Source organism: Rhinolophus ferrumequinum, chromosome 13 (genome assembly GCF_004115265.2).
Source record: "Rhinolophus ferrumequinum isolate MPI-CBG mRhiFer1 chromosome 13, mRhiFer1_v1.p, whole genome shotgun sequence".
In the NCBI taxonomy this organism is placed as follows: Eukaryota; Metazoa; Chordata; class Mammalia; order Chiroptera; family Rhinolophidae; genus Rhinolophus; species Rhinolophus ferrumequinum.
In genome coordinates, this window is record NC_046296.1 from 66,460,747 (window position 1) to 66,485,246 (window position 24,500).

At 37.1% G+C, this 24,500-nt stretch overlaps 1 protein-coding gene across 10 annotated transcripts in view; it reads left to right on the forward strand.

Moving 5' to 3' along the window:
• The window catches only part of KIDINS220 (kinase D interacting substrate 220), a 92,403-nt gene that overhangs the window by 40,919 nt on the left and 26,984 nt on the right, over nucleotides 1-24,500 (forward strand). For all 10 annotated transcript variants that reach the window (XM_033124449.1, XM_033124453.1, XM_033124450.1 and 7 more), the window contains 2 exons: nucleotides 364-508; nucleotides 1,742-1,904. In XM_033124449.1, coding sequence (XP_032980340.1) covers nucleotides 364-508; nucleotides 1,742-1,904 — 308 coding nt within the window. The remainder of the gene's footprint in view (nucleotides 1-363; nucleotides 509-1,741; nucleotides 1,905-24,500) is intronic.

Consider the following 24,500-nt stretch of genomic DNA (forward strand, 5'->3'; position numbering starts at 1 on the left):
GAGTTATTGCTTTATTATTTCAGGGTTCATATTCATACTGAGCTCCTATAAGAGTTTGAATTGAATTCTCTTTATGTAATTCTACTTACTTACAATCTTCTACGCATTGAGCTTTCTCTAACTGTCCAACTATAAATCAAAATCCATCTGAAGCTAAACCATAGCATTTGATGCACTCTGCTGGCTACTTTATAACTGTTCTGTAAAGCTTCTGGGAATACCACTCAGGGAGTACTGCTACCACTTTTTATTATATAATCTTCCTCCTTGACTAAAATGTTAGATTTGTTGCTATCGTAAAAGCGCCTGAAGTTCTCAGACTTGGAGTTCTGGTTTGTTCTCATGGACGACACACTATTTCAGGACACTTACCGGAGAAGACAGATGCAGCGGACCATCACCCGGCAGATGTCCTTTGATCTGACAAAACTGCTGGTGACGGAGGACTGGTTCAGTGACATAAGTCCTCAGACCATGAGAAGATTACTTAATATTGTTTCTGTGACAGGTGACTTTTGTTTCTTACTGTCTGTGGTGGACAATGAGCTTTTACATTAACCAAGCAATTCAGTTTCAGAAACTAAGGGATGTACGTACGCTTTGCACTGCTGAATACTAGTTTTATTTGCGTTAAGTGCATCTAATAAAACCAGCATTAGTTTTAACAACAAAAATCAACTATCAGTTATGCACTGTTATTTTAAAACTTGATAATTAAAAAAAAATCCTTTTATTTCATCTTAGTTTAATTGGGTTGAAGGTAAGACCCTGTCATTGATCTAGCAGACCAGACCCCACTTTCCACAGAAAGATGAATCCAAGCGCTGATAGTGTAGTTTGCATGTATAAGCAAATTTGCTGAGGGATGAGGGTCTGAGGATATGACAAGAATTGGATGGGAGATTATTTATATCTGTTGGTAAGGAAAGAGGTAATTCATATTTGAACTCAAACAAATACGTAGATCTTAATCTAGATATAAGCTAAACTGAAAATGGTCAAGTAAAATTGACAGTGTTTAAAATTAAAAAGCAACAATATCAGCAGTTCAGAATGCTAACAAAATCAAGGAAAAAATGATGAACAGTGAAACAAGGCATCAGTTTTAAAAGATCATGGGTTACAACTGTCCACTTGTAAGCGTGCCCAGTGTCAGAACACTGAATCAGCGTCCTTGCAAAACCCCAGGGATAGACAGGATTTTAAAAAACATGTAAACAAATTTTATACACACATTATAACTCACCTGGTAGGTTACTTACGTAGGTTGCTCTTAGTATCTAAAAATGAAAATGTCTGGGATTGCACACTCAATAAAACAAGATCGGACCAGCACACTGGGATTTGTTGAAGGTCCATCAGCAGGCAAGTGGGCGGTACTCTGGAGGGTGGGGCCCCCCAGGGGTGCGCTGAGGTTCTGTACAATTGTGGGCAGTGCCCAGGCTGACACACAGTTCTGAAAGATGTTTGCCTGCGTGTATGCGGGCAAGGCAGTGGACAGCAGCAGTGGCAATCACACTAAATTACTGTAGAATTAAACAGAATTGGGTTTAAGCCCGAAAAGCTTTCCACTGGAGCTCTTTGGATTAGAGAAGCCATATAAATAAATACCAGGTGTAAATTTTTTGCATAAATTAAATGGCAGGTTTTAAAGTTAAATTATTTGTGAATATACTAAATGTTTTGTTTAATATAACATTGCACAGTTATTGATTTAAAAATGTTTTTGTATTCCTTAAAGGGCGATTACTGAGAGCCAATCAGATTAGTTTTAACTGGGACAGGCTTGCTAGCTGGATCAACCTCACTGAGCAGTGGCCATACCGAACTTCGTGGCTCATATTGTATTTGGAAGAGACTGAAGGTGTTCCAGATCAGACGACATTAAAAACCATCTATGAAAGGTACTTGGTCTGATCTCTTTATATTTAACTTTATCTTAGATTGAGTTGACTTTTTAGAAAAGAGTTAATGCATATAAAGCAAAATGAATACAAAATAATATGTATTATGAATACGTACACTTTCAGATTCAACTAATCATTCTCATTAATTCCATTATAATTTTAGAATTCTGTTAGCACAACTATATATCCCATCATAAAATTTACAGCTTTATTTGGATATATTCTTCCCTTTTCAGTGTAACCTATGTGATAAAATGTTTAGTAATCCTATTGTCTTTATGTATTTGTATGAAATGCAGTGCTTAAAACATTATTGTTTCCATTTTGTTTTTTATTCTAAGTGTCTTCATTGAATCTTAAGGAGGTTTTATTTTTCAAATCATTAGTGCAGATATTTTCTCAGCTTTGTATCTGCAGGACTTGGGGACTGTGAATACTGGCTGGAAAGCATTCTTTGCATTAAACAATAAAGGAACTTATTATTCTTTTACAGTCAGTCATTTGAAGTACTTCTAAAATTCCTACTTCTGATAAAGGAATTGATTATATTTTTTTCTTGGAAGACATGCAGTGAAGGCTCAGTGAAATGTCAAGTATGTGAAGTGTTAAGTTACCAATTTATCATCAAATTCAGAAATAAAATTACAGTCCTTTTTGTTTACCAGAACACATAATACCTTCAAAGTTATCTATTGCTACTCTAAATAAACTATCTCTTAGAAAAAATGCAATACAAGGGAACTATACACACAATTTTATAAAACTCGGTAAAATTGAAACTATTTTGAACATGTAAATGAAATATTAAATCTAAAAAAGTGTGTGGTTCATATATTAAAAAAGATTTCAAATAATTTTTTCTTAGAGTATAGGCAACATATGGTTTTCCTATCCCCATTTTTCATGTATAGATTTTATTTAATATTTTCTAGGTAAGTAACTAGTTTTAGAATTGTAGAGGATGGTTGTAGTATTAGCCTACAGGTTTGAGCTCTTCTCGATTTTGCTGTTTAATTTATGCTCAGTTAATCAGTTATTTCAAACTGTGTGTGCTGTATCAAGTAGGTGTTCCAGCAGATGGCAGTGATGCATCATTTCCATTGGTCTCCAGCGAAGGGCACTGAATTGTGTCTGCTCTGTGTGACATTTTAGAAATCATCTTATGAAATGCGTGACTGGTTATTCCCTTGATTGTGTAGTAAAATATTATTTTGTTTCATGAATAAATGTTTTCATCATAACACAGGTACTGTGTAATGATGAATGTTTGCTAGATGAGCACAGTTGTTATTAAACAGTTGAAATTTAACTTTTTAAAAGTTTTCACTTGTTAATAATAATTCATACCAATATAATAGGACTTGTTTTTTACATGGTATTTCTACATAAAGCCCCAATTAATGTGGACAGGTAGTCCTTTGACACCTCATTTTATCCCTGAGACGTTGCTTTTTTGTGTAAATACAAATATGTTAGAGGAAAGGATAAGCCTTCATTTAGAAACTACGAACTGGATTTTTAGAGTTTATTTTGCCTGAGTTGATATTGTTCTTAAAGTAATATATTTGGTTTCAAAAAAGGTGAAAGCGTGGGAACAGGAAAGCTGCTTGTGTCACAGGGTCCTTCTCTGAGGAGGAGAGGTTGCTTAGCGTTAGCGTTTTCTCCTTCTGGCGTCAGTATCCCCACCCGTTCTTCCTCAAGGCCAGGTTCTGTGCCGGGCGCCTTCAGGTACTCAGGAACCTTTGTAAAGCTCAGAGAGGTGGTTAGAAGGGTCCATGTTATTACCAACGGAGACTGTGAGTCCGAAAGTTTCAGTAATTTCCCAAAGTCGCAGTTCTTAAGGAGCAGAGCTCTCCCAATCCGGGTGTCTCAGACTCCATGAACAACTTACGTGCCTGTCACTTCTCTAAACAAAAACAGCTAACCTGTTAAGCAGACATTGCTGTAGTATATTATTTTCCCACAATTTTTTGCCTTCACAAAAACATCAGTTTCCCTATTTAAACTATTATCACCTTTTTCAGTATTTCTTTTATCTATCTATCTATCTATCTATCTATCTATCTATCTATCTATCTATCTATGTATCTATCTTACTTATAACAAAGTAAATTGTCCATGTCAGTCTTTGATTTTGGTATAGAATAGGACTCAAGTCAGTCTCTTTACTTTCCTTTAATTAAATGTAATGCTTAGAAGTATACTGTGTCTCAGGGTTGCAGAAATATTGATCAGTTGTTACATTTCAAGGACTGGGTACTTGGACCCCCAGGCCCTGGGTCCCCTGCACCTTCTGTGAAGAAGGGGGGCGGTGGTGAAAGAGAGTCTGTGTCCTCAGGAGATAAACAGGAAAGATGTAAAGATAAAAGATTTCTAAAGTCCTCTAAAAAATTTGTCTTTTAATTCAATCCAACACAAATTTATTACGCGTCTACCATTGGGGCCCTGCTGCTAGATACTAGGAATGTAATGGTGAGCAAGTACGTATATTTACTTTTTGATCTGACAATCCCACTTGTAGAAATTTCCTCTGACCGTACACCTCCTCAATTATAAAACAGTACTTGTACAGGTTATTTATTGTGACCTTATCTGTAGCGGTATAACTTACACGCACATTTATGGGAACATTGGTTGAATAAGTTATGGCACATTTACCATAATAGAATATTTTGTAACTGTAGAAAAGAATGAAGAAAAACTCCATGATTTGATTTGGAGGAATGTCCAGAATATATTACTAAGGGAAAAATGCCAAGTGCAAAGAGTATATAACATGCTACTGTTTGTGTAAGGAAGAAGGCAGAATAAGACCATCATATATAAATATCTAGATATGTATTCTTTTTCTGTAAAAATATAAGATAAACCCACATGAAGGTAAACCAGAAATTAATGAGAATGTTTACCGATAGAGGATGCTTAGATGAGGAATGAGGTGTACATTTTTATGCAATTTGGTTTTCAAATCATATTTAAGAAACAAAGCTAGGAAGGATGGAAAAAAACAAATTGCAATATTGACTATGAAAGAAAGAAATGATCCTAAGTATATATGAAATTGATGACATACCCATACAGAGAAAATAATTAATTCAAGCACCTTTCAACTCAGTTCTCTGACTCTTTATTTTTAGTAGAATATATTCTGAGGACAAAATTAACTGTAAAGAAATCTTAAACTTAGTAGGTTTGTTGTTGGTAATAGTATTGTTATTATACTTCTGAAATCCTTTTGAGTGCATCGTAGGGTAGAGTAAATGAGTAAATGGATATTTTGGGGAACCTGTATTTTCTACCCAGTGGATCCATACCAGTGCATCTCCAACCAGGGAGATACAAATATTAAATGAAACAAATTGAAGAAGAGCACTATACTATTAAATCGGATTTGGAGATATAAAAGATTAACTCATAATTTTTAACGCGATTTCTCCTAGCTTTGTCCACTGAAAAGGGCCTAGAACCAAAAATACCCCAAACTTGTGAGCATACCTGGAGCCTAGACCTTGGTTTCTGAGAACCAGGACTTCTTGGAGAAATGACTAGTTCCAGGCTTGAGGCGGGGAATGCTCAAGGTGAGCCTGTGCCAGAAAGCAGGGAAGGAAGGCTTCAAATACAGTGGGGTCTGGACAGAGGGCCCAGGACAGTGTGAACGGGGCACCTTTCACACTGGGGTCTATTTGAGCATCACAAAGACAACTGACAGTAATGGATTATAATGTTGGGGAAAAAAATCCAAGAGTTCATAGTGATGCTTAGAATAGAGGGAAAAAGGCATGGTTTGTGTTTAATCATAGGAGAATGCCAGCTAATAAATGTGAAAGGAATGAGTGACAGACAAATCACTGTCTTTAACCTCCGCTATGATAACTAATTTAAGCAGATCATCAGTGGTTCTGAAATGCATTGGGAGGACAGGATGCTCACATAGTCTCAAAATGTCACTTCTGAGGTTTCTTATAAGTACAGAGAGGAAGGGCTCTTACAGTGGAGAGAGCTGCCTGGCACCCCATTTTTAATGTAAAGGTCAAGCCTGACGTCATTTATGGGATGCATGGCATCATGCGCCTCCAGATAGAGTGCAGTAGGAGGTACCGCATCACCTGTGTGGTAGCGTGGCCGGAAACGTTTTACTGTGATTCCAGCGTGAGGAAACAGCCAGGTGAATCCAGAGTGTGGAACATTCTACAACACAGCTGGCTTGGATTCCATATGGCCACTGGCGGGGACTAAGACAATGTGTGAATTGTGACTGGAATCTTTATCAGAAGGAAAATGGAGCACTGAAGGACATTTTGGGGATAATTGAGGAATTTGAGTTTTTAAATTAATGTTTATTTCCTTGGATATGATACTGGTGTGTTAGGGGGAGTCATGCTGAAGTATTTAGGTGTGAAATGCACTTTCACATGCTTGGCAAAAGAAAAGTGTTTCATGTATGTGTGAGTAGATATGTATATATGTGTATGTATATATGTGTATGTATGATTGTTTATGTATCGTATGTGTGCAGTGGTCCCCCCTTATCCATGGGGGACACATTCCAAAACCATGGTTAGTACTGAACCCTATACGTATATACTGTGTTTTCTACTATACATACAAACCTATGATAAAGTTTATAAATTAGGCACAGTAAGAGATTAACAACCATAACTAGTAATTAAATAGAATAATTTTAACAATATGCTGTAACAAAAGTTATCTTACTGTACTATACTCACCCTTCTTGTGATGATGTGAGACAATTAAATACCTCATTAAGTTGAGAATTTTCACCTTTTCACTTAAAAGAAGCTTTCTTTGGCATATCCGAGTTGCCAGTGTCACTAATCTTGGGCTTTGGGTCCGTTATTAAGTAAAATAAGAAACACTTGAATACAAGCCTTTCAATATCATGACAGTTGACCTAATAACCAAGAGCGCTAACCAGTGGGTATCATAGTACAGGGTGGAGACACTGGACAAAAGGATGATTCATGTCCCAGGCAGGATGTAGGGGGACAGAGTGAGATTTCATCACGCTTGCTACTCAGAACATCACGTAATTTAAAAATTCTGATTTATCTGTGGAATTTTCCATTTAATATTTTTGGACCATGGTTGACTGTGGGCAACTGAAATGAAACCACGTAAAGCAAAACCACAGGTGGGGGGTGGTGTGTGTGTGTGTGTGTGTGTGTGTGTGTGTGTGTATGAGAAGGAAGAGGGAGGTACTGTGTTTCCCCAAAAATAAGACCTAGCCAGACAATCAGCTCTAATGCGTCTTTTGGAGCAAACATTAATGTAAGACCGGGTCTTATTTTACTATAAGACTGGGTCTAATATAATATAATGTAATATAATATAGTACAGTGTAATAGAATATAATACTGGGTCTTATATTAATTTTTGTTCCAAAAGACGCATTAGAGCTGATTGTCTGGCTAGGTCTTATTTTCGGGGAAAAGCAGTAGCAGGTGTATTAAGATATATGTTAACAATTTGTGAATCTAGGTGAAGTGTATTTGGGTGTTGTCTTGTTGTTTCAACTTTTCTATGAATTAAAAATTTTAAAAGAAATTTTAAAACAGAGGAAATAGAAATAACTGAAATATAGGATGATAAATGCTATGATTTGAGCAAATAAAATAGAGGAGGGGTACAAATACGAAGTTCTGATTAAAAGGCTCCTCCCATTCCTTTGTTCTCCACAGTTATTGTTCAGTAAATATTTGTTGCTTTGTTAACATTTATACAAAAGGACATAGTATAAATGAATCTAAGAGCTGTATTCCTTAGTGCACTCATGTGATTTCAGTAATATTTACACACATGCTACGTGTAATTGAAAATGATTATGTATAACAGTTCTGTTGAAAGCTTTAAAAAAAAAAACCAAACCACTGTTTTTTGTTTCATGATGGCTGGATGAATCACAAACCACAGCTGATTGATTGATTGATTGATTGGTTGGTTGATTGATTGATTGATGCTAATGTCAAAATCAACCAGTACCTCTAAAATGTATGGAGCAAGTAGATGCAGAAGGTGTAGTGCTCATTGGTGTTTTCAGAACTGATATCTACAAATGTTAAGTTAGCCACTTCAGATTCTGTAAGGAGATGGACAGTCCATCAGTGAGGTCAAGTACTATGAGTAGAATCTGCAGCTCTTGGGTTAGTGAGTAATTCAGATGAAATCATATATTTTTTAAAAATCCACAGTGTACAAATGTTTTTTTGCAGAAAATTTATCTTATTCCTAAGTGGTGTTAAACTCTATAGAAAATGCAGAGGATGTTTGCATGAAACTGAGTTTTAACTTACTGGACAGTACTTGAAATTAAGAAGTAATAGTTTTGGAGTTGTCTATGTAGGTTTTTGCTGGGATGGTGTCAGGTAGACAAAAGGTACAAAAAGGATGAGGAAGAATTTGATCTCATTTTAGAAATTATCATTTGGCTATAACATGTCTTCCTGAAATCTTGCCTCTTAAAGAAGTCAAGAGGAGTAGGTATTAGAGACCTAATGACTTCCCTTGATTTTTGTTTATTCATTCTAGTTAATTTTCTCCACTTAATGTGTATTTAGTGTGAGTTTACTGTGTCTCAGCTTATGTGGTTGTCCTTTATACTTTTCTGTGTTGCATGGCTTGGCTACGGCGGTGGGGTGCACGTGGGCTGTGGAGTTCGGGGGGAGGAATATAAAAAGCATTTTATGCTTTTTTTCCTAAACCATTAGATGGTGAATTACGTACAACATATCTTTTTTCCTTAAATACTTGAGTGTCGAGGAATTATGTTCTGACTGAAGGTAAAGCATACACATTTGAAACAACTGGGGGAAAGTAAAAATGTGGTGGTTCAAACAGTTAACCAATTAATAAGTTTTATCATTATCAGGCTAACACATTGCTTTCTGGTGATGGGAAACTTTTCAGGCTAAAACTACTCTTTGCTAATAGAAAATGCGTGACCTCTTAAAATTTCATCCTAATTTCCAGCTTCAAGCTATATGACTTTAGGCTATATGACTTTGTTTTGTTCAAGGAAATTTTCAAAAATTTACATTTTTAGTTAATTAAAATATATCTTAAGGACAAAAATGAGTATATCACCTGTAGTTTAAAGGTAATAGTACTTTTTTCACCCTGTTTATGAAATAGAACATTTGTCAAAGAAGTGTTTTTGAGAGGGGTATTTTTCATTATGCAATTAAAATAGCTTAGAGTCAATTTTTGTAAAGGGAATATTTTGTTCAAGTAAATATAGAATATTATATATTGGAGGTATAATGAGATGATGAGACTTTGTTTTGCCATTAAATTGATCTGTTCTTTTAGACTTTAGCACTTAGTGGGCTGCCTGCATCTATGAATGGGTTGGATTCAGGATGATTTTGAGATGCTTTTTTTTTTTTTTAAAGAAATAAGTATATCATATGCTTATGAATACTCACAAAGGTAGTCTAAGGAAGAGAAAAAGACAATGTAGTAAGAAACTTTGAGAATTCATTAAGAATTTGACTTAAAATAATTAAATTTAAGATGATTTGAATGAAAAACTATGAGAAGACATTTAGATCACATATTGAAAAATCACATATTGGAATATGTTAGAATAATTTCGATGACTATTTCTCCTTAACCATAGTTGAGTTCTTTGATGCTGTTGCTTGTCATTTGAATACTAAAAAGTTTTATTTACAGCAGACAAAAAGCAGCAATATATAATTGATATTCATTTATTTTATTAAAGAAATCTGATTTGGTAAAAACAATCAGAAAATAGTATTTGTAACGCTAGTAGTAAAATTTTCTTAATCCATAAAAAGCCTCATTTATTTTTATAGCAATTTGGTGACACATCTGCCTGCTTTATTCAGCTGAAAAAGAAAATGTTGGTTCTTGGTGTTTGGTAGAATTGCTTTGTTAAATTATTTTCTAAATTGTTCAACTTTTAACAAATGACATTTGATACTAACACTGAAAAGCAATTTCAGCTAATTAAGTAGATCCCTCCAGAAACCACTGGAACATTAAGATGACATACTGTTCATTCAAGATTATTTTAATTGGTACAATTATTGTAATTTTCTTGCAATTATGTGTTGAGCTAAAAGCTTTTGTCTAGATCATTTGAGGGTTTTTTGTGTTAACATACGTTTAGTAAGAAGAAAGGGAGTAAAATACTAGATAAAAATTTCCTGTCTACTTTTTATTATAGTGTTTTAGACAACCATTGAAATATTTTAATAGAAAACTTTATTTCTGGTATTTTTAGTAAGCATTTTAAGTAATGATAAAGGTGTAAAAAAGATCAATTTAAATAGTTTTCATGAAGATAAGTTTTAAAATTTTTGTTTTGACACTGCTCAAGAAGGCTTTTACTCAGGATGATATGGTCCGAATAGTTTTGTGATAAGGATATTGCCATACTCTGTTTTGGTAGTCTTTTTTTTTAAAAAAAAAGATTTTTATTGGAACAGGACTTTATTGGGGAACAGTGTGTACTTCCAGGACTTTTTTTCCAAGTCAAGTTGTTGTCCTTTCAATCTTAGTCGTGGAGGGTGCTGTTCAGCTTCAAGTTGTTGTCCTTTCAATCTTAGTTGTGGAGGATGCCGTTCAGCTTCAAGTTCTTGAACTTTCAGCTCAGCTCCAGGTCCAGTTGCCGTTGTTAGTTGCAGGGGGCGCAGCCCACCATCCCTTGCAGGAGTCGAACTAGCAACCTTGTGGTTGAGAGGGCGCGCTCCAACCAGCTGAGCCATCCAGCTGAGCCATCCAGGAGCTCAGCGGCAGCTCAGCTCAAGGTGCCGTGTTCAATCTTAGTTGCAGGGGAGAAAGAGCCCACCATCTCTTGCGGGACTCGAGGAATTGAACTGGCAACCTTGTGGTTGAGAGCCCACTGGCCCATGTGGGAATCGAACTGGCAGCCTTCGGAGTTAGGAGCACGGAGCTCTAACCGCCTGAGCCACAGGGCCGGCGCTCGTAGTCTGTTTTGATTTTTTAAAACAGTTGAATAAGTTTTGAGAGAGCCTCAGAACAGTAGCCATTTTTCCTTTCATTGAAATAGCTATTTGCTAAATAGACACTATAGCTATCTAATTTGTAACATTTATATTAAATTCAGTATCTTTAAATTATTAAAATAGTGGTATTTCTGGACTTAAAACTTTTTCATAATAAAATATCGTATCTTAAGATATTTCTGTCTGATATTTAGCCAAAATTTTTGTAAGCTTAATTTGATATTTCTGGTTATCTCATGCCTGTCTTAGCTCTAAGCACCTTCCTCTTTCCTTCGTGTTCTGGGCTATTGTTAGTTGCTCCCTGCCCCCCATCCTTTGGCTCAAATTATGTGTGGATTTGTTTCTTTGCATGAGGACTTAAATTATGAATTTGAATAGCATGAAAAATTGGACACTAGTTAGATTTGTGAAGAGGTTGTCTCATCTCCTTTGTAGTACAAAGTATATCTTTTGTACTGATCATTTTTCTCTTAATTTAAGTTTTGAGATACTATAAATTTATTCCAAACGCTGTTTTAGCATTTTTTAACACATAGTTTAGAATCTTAATGCAGTTCTGTCTTCTTTATGTGAGGTGACTTCTCTGGATGTTCATATTGTCATCATTCAACATTTATTAAATTACCCTCTTGTGTATAATTATTGGTTCCATCTTTATTCCCAGAATACACATGTCCTTAATGTATGTTTAATGTAAACACTTTTTTCATGGGTTCAATGTTTTATCAGTATCTTTATCTTTTTAAAAAGATGGCCTGATCTAATTCTTTGCAAAATCATAGGCTAATTCTTCTTATAGGAGAGGAAACTAAGCAGGTTTGTGTTGAAAAAAGAAAATATAATCTAAAATAGAAATCACATGTTATCTGGATGGAAATAAATAACATTCGTGTATTTGCCAGGTTTAATGTGAAGATTGAGCCTTCAAACCACGAGTAAAGATGCCCATAATCAGGTGTAATGTTGACAATTAAACATGCATTTCTGGTTGCGCATTGTTTATTCTTATTCATTGTCTTTGTGGAAATTAATGGGAAGATTCAGGTTCCTAAAGACAAATAAGGTGAAGGGCAGAATTTTTTGGTTTATTTTGATGTAACTACAAATCAGGTCTAATTTTGGTTTTGGGAGGAAAAAATGAAACCTGTTAAACTAGACATGTTTCACTGGTTTTTGAATTTATCTGTTTACATACCTTGCTACTTCTTTGTTTTATAGTTGCTACAGACTTGTAGGAACACCCAAAGGTGTGAAAGAAATTACAGGGAGAAAGCTTAGAATTCATTCACTTACTCAGAAAATAGTTATTGAGGCACCATTTTAGGAGCTTGGATATATCCGTGAGTTACTCCAGCAAGGAGTGACGGGTAATAATACTATCTATAATACAAAACTGTACAGTATGTTAAAAGGTGACAGGTGCTATGGATAAAAGAAGAATAGAGCAGAGTTGGCGGTTGGAGAGCAGATTGCGCGTTCCCTGAGAGGCTCAGGCAGTCCTGGAGAGGGGAGATGTTGAACAAAGGCTTGAAGGAGGCACGAGAATTAGCCAAGCAGATATGTGGGGGAAGCGTTTCCAGGCAGGGGGGTGTTTGGACAAACGTCCTAAGGCCAGAGAATGCCTGGAATGTTCGAGGAATAGCCACAACGAGGGATCTGGTGTAGCTAGAGCGGATTGAGTCAGGGGAGGGGGGTAGGAGACGGGGTCAGGGAGGTGGGGCGGGGTCATGGGCAGCTTTCGGAGGACCCTTGTAAAGACTTTGGCTTTTACCCTGAGTAAAATGGAGATCCATTGCAGGGTCTTGGAAAGCTTGCATCTGTAGCTTTATGCTCTAAGGTAGCAGTGTTTTGGTCGTATCAGTGTAACTTGGCCTGGGTTAGGGAACCCTGTTGACCTGGGGGAGGATCTTTTGAGAATCCCATACAGGGAAGGGGTAGGAATGAATGGGGGGGGGGAGAATTCAGGTAAATGAAACGTTGTGCAGAAAGTAGGTGGTGATCCCACAGTAAAGATGACATGAGTGATGGAGAAGGACACGTAGTGGCACTCCATGAACACGAGAAGCTGAGAAATGAAGGCCATCGATGCTCCTGTATCAATGTACGAAAGAAAACTCGTTTGCTAAACATCTGCAAGAATTTAGATGACTGATTTCCCTGTGTTTCTCTTTTTGGAATCGTTTCTTGTTTCTTAAGATCACTTTGTTCTTTTTCTAATAAAGTGGTGGATTTATAAGCTACTTTTTGGATCATTTTTCAAATTGCTGTCTTTTTTTTGGACTAGCCAACTGCATGGCCTGTTCCCCCCGTTAATAACTGCATAGTTAACCCCCTGGTTGAGAGTGAATGAAAGGTGGTTCCCGTAGCATTAGGACTGGTATGTGTGGAGAGCAATCGATGAGTTGCTTGTAGAGTAATAGTGAATGAAATGAAAATGATGGTCATTGCATATCAAATTGGGCTCCAAGGACAAAGAGAAATAATCGGTCAAAATTCTGTGTACAGGAATTAGTTGTATCTGGAGTTCCAGTCTGAGCGTGGAACTTCTTGTGCTTTCTCCCTTGATTTTCACCTTTCCACCTGCCCTTGTCTCTGGCCCATTCTCCTGTCCCACCTCATTCTTCAGTCTCATCTAAATGCCACTGCCTCAGGAAGTCCTTTGTAACCAGGCATACCCAATTCTCCAAGATTTTATCAGATGTGTTCGTTATATACTGGTATGTTCCTTCATTGTGCTTACCGTAGTTACCCTTTTATAACTATTGGCATTGCTCTTTATTTAGTATTTTTTCCCTAAACTAGACTGTTAACTTCATGGACTGTGTAACTTCCTAAGCATTACTGAATTTCTTGCTTCTGGACATTCTTGGCATGGAGTCAGTAGTGGGTATTTCTGAAGAAATATGATGATGCCTTTTGGATTGAAGAAGCATGGATCGGGGAAGGTAGTAAATGAGAAGCCACATTTGATCTTGAAAAGAATACTATCCATATAGACACTCGTTCTTTGGTTATAAATGTGGGTAAAATGTTTCCCTTGGTATTATATCACTATATCTCTGGGTCAGGCACACAGGAAGTTCTCAGTACACAGACATTGAAGGGAGATTAAGTATTTCAGCTAACACCTAGTAGCTTCTGCCTTTTGTCAGGTGAGACTGAAATCAGTGTTTTCGTCGTCATTTCCCTATAACTTGCACTTCAGTTACATTTTTAAGGTTTCTTACATTTATCATCCTTTTCTGAATGCCATTGTTGGAGTTGCTTCAAATCATTTTTAGCTAGGTCCCTCCCACTTGAGTTTCTACTTACAGGTTGTTGTCAGTATTGTTTAAAAGGGCTGTGTGACTTAATTGAACTCCATTTTTGTTATAAACTCTATAAATACAAGTATTTATAGAGTTTATTATGTGCTGAGTACATCTAATAAAAGTAGTAGCTAATATTACTTGAGCCCTCAGTACATGCCACACATTGGATTAAGTACTCTACCTAGATTATTTCATAACTGGGAGGCAGAGAGCAGGAGATAAGATCACACAGCTGTAACTGTTGGATCTTCCCCTGGCCTATTTCTGGAAGCCAGGAGACAGTCTGTAACTACACGAGCTAGGCAGTACATCTGAGAGCTTCGAAATACAGAACTAAACTAATTCTCTTTTTATTTCCCGATCTAGTATATTCATTTTCACATTATTTAGAATCACTTATTATGTATTAGTGGGCATGTTACAGCAGATAGAAAATTTTCCAAAGGATTGAATTTATCTTTTCTGTTAAGAAAATGCAAACCTCTTACCAACTTAATGTAAAAACCCCCAAATAAATGCTTTATTCAGTTGTGATTGTGTCTAGTAACTGCACTATGTTTTGTATGGAAAGCTTAAAAAATCAGTTGTGATATTTAGCACTTAAGCAGCTGGTGCCTGTTTAAGCCTTTATACCGTTTTTATGTGCACTAAGTGGCTGTAATTTTTTTTCTAGGCAGCTTTTCAATAGCTTTTCTTTTGCTTTTAATAGGAAAAAATTGATCATAAAAATATATTCTCATTTAAACTTATGATGCCATTTTTAGTATTTTATGCTATTGTAGAACAAAGGAAGAATATTAATGTTCTAAAGTTGTGTATTTCTAATTTCAACATGAAAAACTCAAGTATATTAACTCAGGCCATTTGAAAACAGAAATAGGAGCTTTTTAATATATAAAAAAATCATTACCTATGCAGGTTTACAGTTTATTTTATAACCTAGTAAGAGTATTATGCATGCTTACATTTTAAAAAATAATCTGATTATTGAAGGATTCAAATTTACCAAAAACTTAAATATGCCATTAGAGATCACGTAGAGATTGATTTTTTTGTGAACTTATTTTTTTAACAGAGGCTTGTGATTTCAGAATTTCAAATGAAAATAATTTTAGATTCTTCAAAATACTAGAAAACACAAAAGTAAGGTACAACAAAAATGCTCGCTAGTCCAAATGTTGCGATGCTGAGTGGAGCCACACTGCAGGTGAACTCTGTTTGCAATATCCAGGAAATCCACAAGATGGCAGTATTTCACTAGAAACATTAGCATGGGCAGCCAAGAGATGCAGCTAGTGCATTTGGCTTTCCCCTTTACAGTAGAAAAACAAGGAAAACCCTGAGTTTAATGAATATTTTGAACTCTGCAGTTCAGTTTCCATGCCTGTTTTTCTTAAGTGGCTTCACAGGACATTTGTAAACCCTGAGAATCACGATCAGAGGTAAATGAATGGTTACCTGATCATGTGGCATAGTTTTTATTAAGTGTAATAGTATTCTTTTCTCCTAAAATTCTTTTAAATTAACTTTTGGGAAAAGGGTGAATACAAGAAAAGGAGTTTTTCAGTTGATCTTATGAATTTGTATTTAGATTTGAAAATATAAAATGCTTGACAGTGTAGAACTTGGATTTTGTACATACTACACAGTCAATCTTTGCGATAACTCGTGTAATAAAGGCTTTGCTCTGATCCTAGATTTATTCCTGGACAGCCATTCAGTTCTGAGTCTCCAGTCTCTGTGCTCCTTATTCAGAGTCTTACTGCAAAACATTTGCTTCCTATGTATAATTAATGTAAAAGTTTTAACGAATTCTTAAAGGCCACAATAACGTGAACATTTCTTACTCGGCAGCACCTCACAATGGTATTGGTGTTCCTCAAACAGCGATGGAAATTGGATCTGATTTACTGTCACTGGAATATTTTTAAATATCATGTCACACTATCAGCTCTTGATATAAAACAGTGGGCTTTGCTTTTTTTATGATAGGTACTGTTTTCACATTGAATCAGTTGTGAAATATTTTGCCTCTCTTAACCTCTTTTCTGACGTCTTCTGTATTACCATAGCTTAAAAGTCCTGTTTTGTCATCTGAATTGCTGTTATCTGAACACTGAATGGTAGGACCTAGGGAGGTGGTATGCTGTAGTGCACCAGGCTTTCCCCCTACTGGAAACCTTTTTGCAAATTAAATCTTATTTAGAATCCCAATAAATGAAGCAGGATGAATATCAATTAATTGATTCAAATTATAACATTGCCTAATAAATTCAGTTAGTAAGGAAAATGAGCTATTCTGAAAATTGAAGCATGTGGATGATTTGCAATCCTACATTTGTTTAAACATCTATTTGGTTCTCTGCTTAGTTTTGGTAATATAACATCAAGAAAATTCTAAATCCTACGTAGATGCAGATGTTCCCAATTTTTAAACTTGACTCTGTAATGGCAGGATGTTTTCTATTAATCTGATACAGAAACTTGAAAGACGAATTGGGAATTTTGCTTTGTAGGTGAATCACCAATATAATCTTACAGTTGCTGCCCTTTCTTAGAATTAGTTGAAGTGTTGGGTGCTACTTCTCCACTAGGTCCAGTCACCTGGGTCATGAATTAACGCTGCGATTTTCTAACTGGTTGTTACTCTCTGTGCTCAGGCAAGTAGGGTGATGTGCTGTGTTTGCCTGCATAACTTTGTGAACAGAGAAGTGTTGGTCTGGATTAAAAGAAAAACAATGCAGGAATTTAAATGTGCACATGAAGATGGAGGAGAAATTTTATTTCAAAGGCTGCCAATAACGGATACAGAAAAAGCAGGAGGACCTGGTCACACAGGCTTAAATGTTGGTCTTCTTTGATGTTTTAAAATTTAGTATGCAACAGCATTATATTTTATTACATTTTTAAGGAGTTAAAGCATGTAAATAATTACTGTAAGAATTTTGAACTGTGTCTGTGGCACCCAGTTTGAACCAGTACAGTAGTGTGCAGGGCACAGGCTTCTGAATCAGGCAGGCTTGGGGCCCAGCTCTGCCGCTTACATCCGGGGTAATTTCAGGCCAGTTGCTTAACCTCTCTGAGCCTCAGTTTCCTCATTTTAAAAACTGAAATAATGTTTCGTGGAGTGTTGGCGATAGAAATTAGATAAACGAGGTAAAACACCTGGTTTAGAGAATGCAGGCAGTAGGTATTAAATAATATTAGGATAAACATTAATATAATAATAATTGAACAAATACTAGTTTACTTCCCTGTGAATTATTTATAATTTTTAATATACATTTTCCTAGTACATTCTATTTAAGAAAAAGGACACTTACTCAGAACATTTGACATAATACACATGAATGAAGGCTGTGCCTGTCAGTATTGCAGCTGAGCCTGAGCAGGTACCTCTCTGAGCTTTTGTGTTTTACCTTCCCTGTTTGTTGATCCTTTTTCAGCCCTGTAGTTACCAAAATTACATTTAAAGCCAAATGAAATTATGCTTCAGGTGTCTCATTTTCACACCAGCCACCCTGGGAGCTTGCACATGGAGGGCTGGCTATCTATGTTGTGTTCATTGCCTTGCAAGAGAGCACCTTCCACATGGCAGGGCCGGAGTTGGAGGGAACACCTCCAGGACCCGGGGCAGGGTCCTAAATCTACTTCAGCCCCTTTGAAATATGGAAAATGCAGTCTAGAGGGTTAAATGGCTTGTCCCAAGTCACACACAGTTCACAAGTGACCCAGCCTTTAAATGTATTTTGTTATTCCCTCTAAGAAATCAATCTCATTGCTTTTACTTTTTTTTTTTTTTTTAAAGATTTTATTGGGGAAGGGGAACAGGACTTTATTGGGGAACAGTGTGTACTTCCAGGCCTTTTTTCCAAGTCAAGGTGTTGTCCTTTCAATCTTAGTTATGGAGGGCGCCGTTCAGCTTCAAGTTGTTGTCCTTTCAGTCTTAGTTGTGGAGGGGTTGCAGGGGCACAGCCCACCATCACTTGTGGGAGTCGAACCGGCAACCTTGTGGTTGAGAGGACACATTCCAACCAACTGAGCCATCGGGGAGCTCAGCGGCAGCTCAGCTCAAGGTGCCCTGTTCAATCTTAGTTGCAGGGGGCGGAGCCCATCATCCCTTGGGGGACTTGAGGAGTTGAACCGGCATCCTTGTGGTTGAGAGCCCACTGGCCCATGTGGGAATCGAACCGGCAGCCTTTGGAGTTAGGAGCACGGAGCTCTAACCGCCTGAGCCACCGGGCCGGCCCCTCATTGCTTTTACTTTTAATTGTCATACATTACAGCCTTATTCTGTTACCTCAGAGCAAGTCTGGATTTAAGGAGTCAGTGCGGTAAATATTCTTTCATTTCAGAATACAGGCAAGTTGTACTTCATGCACACGTTCTATTCCTAGAGATCACTGCCTTTGTCCAAACTACATTTAATGGAAAGTATTTAACATGTAAATATGTAGTAAGTTTATATAACAGCTTCAACAGGAGACTTTTTCCCCTCAGACTTTGCTTATATTAAGTTTCCTTGTCAGTTGAACACACTGGTGAATTGAACTAAGCCTCATTTCTTTTTGAGTGTAAATGCTTTTGTGTCAAAATAATTCAGTGCTCTTTCTAACTTATAAAGAAGGAGATTTATTTTTTTATTAGTTTCAGGTGTACAAAACAATGTAATAGTCAGACATTTACCCCCCTCACAAAGTGGTAACCCCCTCCCCCAATCTACTACCCTCTGACATCGTATGTGGCTGTTACAGTTCCACTGACTCTATTCCTTATGCTGTACTCCACATCCCATGACTATACATATTTAATTACAGTCGACATTCCATATTATTCAGCTGCAGCTTCAGGTGTACAGTGCAGAGGTCAGGCACCTACACGGCCCATGAGTGGTCTCCCTAAGGAGACAAGTGTGCATCGGATGCTCTACACAATCTTTACAACATTATTGATTATATTCCCCAAACTGTCTTTTGTATCCCCATGGCAATCTTGTGGTTACCAATTGTGCTTTCTACTGCATTTCCCTGAAAATAAGACCTAGCCGGACCATCAGCTCTAATGCGTATTTTGGAGCAAAAATTAATACAAGATCCGGTTTTATGTAAGACCCTGTATTATGTTATGTTATGTTATGTTATGTTATATTATATTATATTCCCAGTATTATATTAATTATATTATATATTATACTGCCGGTATTGTATTGTATTAAGACCGGATCTTATATTAATTTTTGCTCCAAAAGATGCATTAGAACTGATGGTCCGGCTAGGTCTTATTTTGGGGGAAAACACGATAATCCCCTCACCTTTTCCCTCATCCCCAACCCCCTCCCATCTAGCAACCCTCCGTTTTTCCTCTATATCTCTGAGATCGCGACAGACGTGACAAAATGCTCAACCTCAGTGATCATTAGAGAAATGCAAATAAAACCCACAATGAGATACCACCTCACTCCAGTCAGAGTAGCTATCATCAGTAAATCAACAAACAACAAGTGCTGGTGAGGATGTGGAGAAAATGAGATTTTTATGGTCATAAACTTTTCCTCTTATTAAATCTCTCGTCGTAGTTTGGTTTTTAGTCTCTGACCATGTTTGTTATTCATGCTTGAAACAAAAAGGAAGAACAGCTGAAATATGTGCCAGCAGCACTGATTTGTGACCCAGAAGGGGGGCCATAACTTGGAAAGGAGAGCTGTGGCACGTGAGGTGCTGGGCCTGGTGGTATCTGCCGCCAAGGCCACATTCGTGCCGCCCAGGTGAAGCCTGGCCGAGGCCCAGCTGCACATGTGTAAATTGTGTGTCTAATGACCGTCTGCTGAGCTTGCATATTGAACATCTTTTTCATCCATTAAATTACATGCCTACACGTTTCCTCCATTAGTAGAAAAAAGTCATCTTAGGCTTTAGTGTTTTGGCTATTTAGATCATCTTGGAGATAATTTTTTAAAAATGTACACTAAGTTCTTAGTAAATAAAAGAATAACATTGTTTAGCTCTGCCAGTGATTTCTGTGGCAATGTGGAAAGTACTTCTATGGTTTACTTTATTTAACCCTAATTAGACCATCTTTAAACACATAAGTCAAACACATTAAGTACTTGAAATCAGAAACAAACAAACCTGAAGGTTTGGCACAATTATTCATTCAGTGTGCGCAAGTGCTTTGTGTAGTTACTGAATCGGATGCTTGTAAATGCAGCATTACTTTTGTAGGCTTTGAAAAGTAGTGAGGACACCTGACACCGTTGCCTCGTTTTTCTCTTCTGACAGTAGTTCTTTGCTCCATGGAGTGCTCTGCACTCAGCAGCCTTCTGTGTGTGGGCGGTTCCAGATTTTGTCACTTTATTACTTTTGTTACTTCAGCTGTAGCAAGGAAAGCCTCTGTCTTTCTGAACCCTTAGGCAATGTTCTTTCTAACATAATATGAAAGGTGACTCATAGAATCGTTATCAACGTACTTTTATAAGACTCTTAGGAGTGATTAAAACTAATGGGATGCAGCAAAGGCAGTGCTCAGAGGGGAATTTATAACTGTAAATATCTACGTTAAAGAAGAAGGAATGTCTTAATAGCCTAACTTCATACCTTGAGGAACTAGAGAAAGAAGAGCAAATTTCAAAAATTCAAAGCTAGCAGAAGGAAGGAGATATTAAGATTAGAGCGGAGATAAATACAATAGAGAATATAACAACAATAGTGAGAAGCAATGAAACCAAAAGTTGTTTCTTTGCAAAGATGAACAAAATGGACAAAACTTTAACTAGACTGACGGAAAAGAAAGATGGGGAAAAAAATCACACATAACTAAAATCAGAAAGTGTGGACATTACCATCAGTCTTACAGAAACAAGAAGAATTGCAAGAGAACACTCAATGAATGCAGAAAAAGCATTTGACAAAATACAGCACCCTCTCATGATAAAAATCATCAGAAAACTAGGAATAGAAGGGAACTTTATTCATGATAAAGGGCATCAATGAAAAACCCACAACTGACATTATTCTCAGTGGTGAAAGACTGCAAGTTTCCCTCCTCAAGACAGGAACAAGACAAGGATGCCTTCTTGAAACCCCACCCCCTATTGTGATGGTGTTGGAGGCCAGGCCTTTGGGAGGTAACCAGGTTTACATGAGGTCACGAGGGTGGAGTCCTCATGGTGGGTTTAGTTTCCTTCTAAGAAGGACCAGAGAGAGAGCGAGTTGCAACCCAGAAGAGGGTTCTCATCAGAATCCCCCCAGGATTGTGCTGGCACCCCGATCTCGGATTCCAGACTCCAAGAACTATGAGAAATAAATGTTTATTCTCTTGTAGCAGCCTGAGTTGACTTAAGACACCCACTTCCACCTGCTTTTCAGTGTTATACTGGAAGTTCTAGCCAGCACAATTAGACAAGAAACGGAAATAAAAGCATCCAAATTGGAAAGGACAGAGTAAAACTATCTCTAATAACCAGTGACATGATCCTGCGTATAGAAAATCCCAAAGAATCCACAAGAAAAAATTTAACCAACAAATTTAAACCCAGAAGGATATAGACCAGTGGGATAGAATTGAGAGTCCAGAATAAACCCATATATCTATGACCAACTGAGCATTGGACAAGGGAGCTAAGTCCATTTGATGGGGGAAAGAATGGTCTCTTCAACAACTAGTGCTGCAACAACTAGATTTCTACCTGCAAAAGAATGAAGTTGGACCCCTATTTCACATCATGTACAAAAATTAACTCGAAATGGATCATCCTACTCTCTCCCAAGTACAGAGTTCTTCTTGATATTGGGAAGGATAATGAAAGTGAAAATTATTTTAAAAGAATAGAGTTCTTTGGGGACGATAGATTGTCTTGTATAGTTTACTTACAAATATTTATTAGGCAGTAGTGATAAGACAATATTCTAGAGTAAGCGCTGGAGATACAATGGTTGACAAACCAAACTTCTCCCAGCTTGAATGGAATTTACAGTTTAGGGTGCGGGGTAGACATTAATAAAATAATTCCACTAATGGATATAACGTTCCAGTTGTGATAATGTGGTATCCCAGAAAACATATGTGCTAGGAGGGCTTGTCATGGAGGAGGACCGCCTGGTCTCAGGGAGGACCTCCCTGAAGACGGGGTGGAGCTGAGCTACGAAGCAGGAGCAGGTAGAGCTGGGTTAAGGCAGAAGGAGAGAGCTTAGGTTAGCTCCTGCCTGGGGTGTGGTTATCTTTCCACGGGTCGTAGTGGACTTAGCGGTGGATGTGATTTTATCTTTGTTTCTTACCCTTTCAACAATGCTGAGTGGGCCTTTTCTGTGTGTTCCACCTAACTCCCAGAACCCCACAAGTGCTCTGTGCGTAGAGGATTTAACAAATGGACATGCACTGAGAGAAAGTATTTGAGAGTCTACTAGAAGTTATATTTGTTTCAAGGTAATAAAATTCTGAGGCAGTTAAGAATTTTCCCAGTTTAAAATTTTAAAGAAAATTTATCTTAATTTTTAATGTCTTATGATGAAATAATGACATTATTAGGCAGCTATTTTTAGATAAAGTATAATAAATAACACCTTCTCCAGAAATTATGCTCTTAGATCCTGTTTATGTTTTGATTTAAAATAGAATTTTTCCCATGTAATTTAAAACCTCATTTTGAATGGAAGTAATATGAATGGCTTGTGTAATTTCTGCCAAGGAATTAATATGGACTTTGTATAAACCACTGTCATTTATAATCAAATGCTTTTAACTTACACTGATCTTGGCATTAACAAGTACTGTACTGCTAGATGGTAGCTCAGAAAGAAATTGCATTTAAACTTACTAGGATCTCATTGATGCCTGAGGTTTTATAATGCTTTCTGTGGGCCATTTAACTGCTGGCAGCCTGAATTCACATGATTCATAATACTGGAAATTTGAATTCACTCTTAATTGAAAAGTGAAGTTACATAAATTCTTTAAATACTAACCTTTGGAAAAATATCTGGAAACAAAAGGCACATATGATTTGGGTGACCCACTGCCAGTAATGCCCATTTACATAAATATCTCTTTCAGTAGGACAGTTTCATGTGCTGAGCTCAGAAGGTTGGGCAGAGACTTCAGTCTGGAACCAGTAATAGACTATTGGCTTGGAAACAGCCGTATTGTTTATCAGATTGAGAACAGTGTTCACATTCAAGCTTAAGCAGAGCTGGCATTAAAATTCAGTTAATATGTTTCATGTGACTTGTCAGCTGTGTGTTTTTATCTAAATTTCGCTAGCTTCTCTTCTGAGGATTGTATGTTAAGCTCCTGAAATAGATGGACTACCTTGTGAACTGGCTAAGCTCTGATACTTTGGCCACTTCTGCAGATGATTCTGTGCAACTCTTCTCCAAGTTTTCCATTTCATTTTAAATACATTTAATCATCAGTTTGAATGCCATTTTAATTTATTAAGAAGTAATCCCATTTCAGAGGGCTTTTCTAGTACACGCATGTGTGCCTGAGTCCATAAAAGGGACTTCCTGAAATTCATTAAGACAAAATTGCTGTCCTTATTTTCTCACCAGCACCCTAGTCTTTTCTTGTTTGCTAATTGTGTTCTCTGGGTTTTCCCTTAGATGGCTTTTAAGGGTCTCAGCAGTAAAGTGCTGGTCCCAAAGAAATAATATAACTGTAACTAATACTAGAGTAAGAGCCCATTTCACTTTTGGAAGGGCCTGAAAAATCTAAGTGCTCCTCTGAAACGGGTCAGTAAAATCTAACAGTTGATATTCTTGACTAATTAATTGAGAGTTGAGGGTCTTGAAGATATCTCCAAATGTACAGTGATTTTAAAACAGCTTTATGAGGGATAATGGACATACATTAAACTGCCATGTTTAAATTGTACAGTTCCACAAGTTTTGATACTTGTATATGTATTTACCCACAAAATCATCACCACCATCAGGAAAGTGGACACCTCTGTCATTTCCAAAAGTTTCCTCCTGTGCTTCGGAATGCCTCCCTGTCTCCTTTCTCCCCACACCCCTGACCTCACAGGAACCCCTGACTTACTTTCTGTCCCCATAGATTGTGTTGCATTTTTCTAGTTCTGTGTAAATGAAAACATACAACTGTGCAGTCTTGATTGGCTGTATTCGTTCACGCAACCTAATTTATTATGAGATCGACTTTGTCAATGCGTGTGGAAGTTCACTCCTGCGTGTTGCTAGGCGGTGTTCCCTTATATGGATGTACCACAAGTTTGTCATCTCTTCATCTATCAGTGGGCATTTGAGTGTTTCCACCTT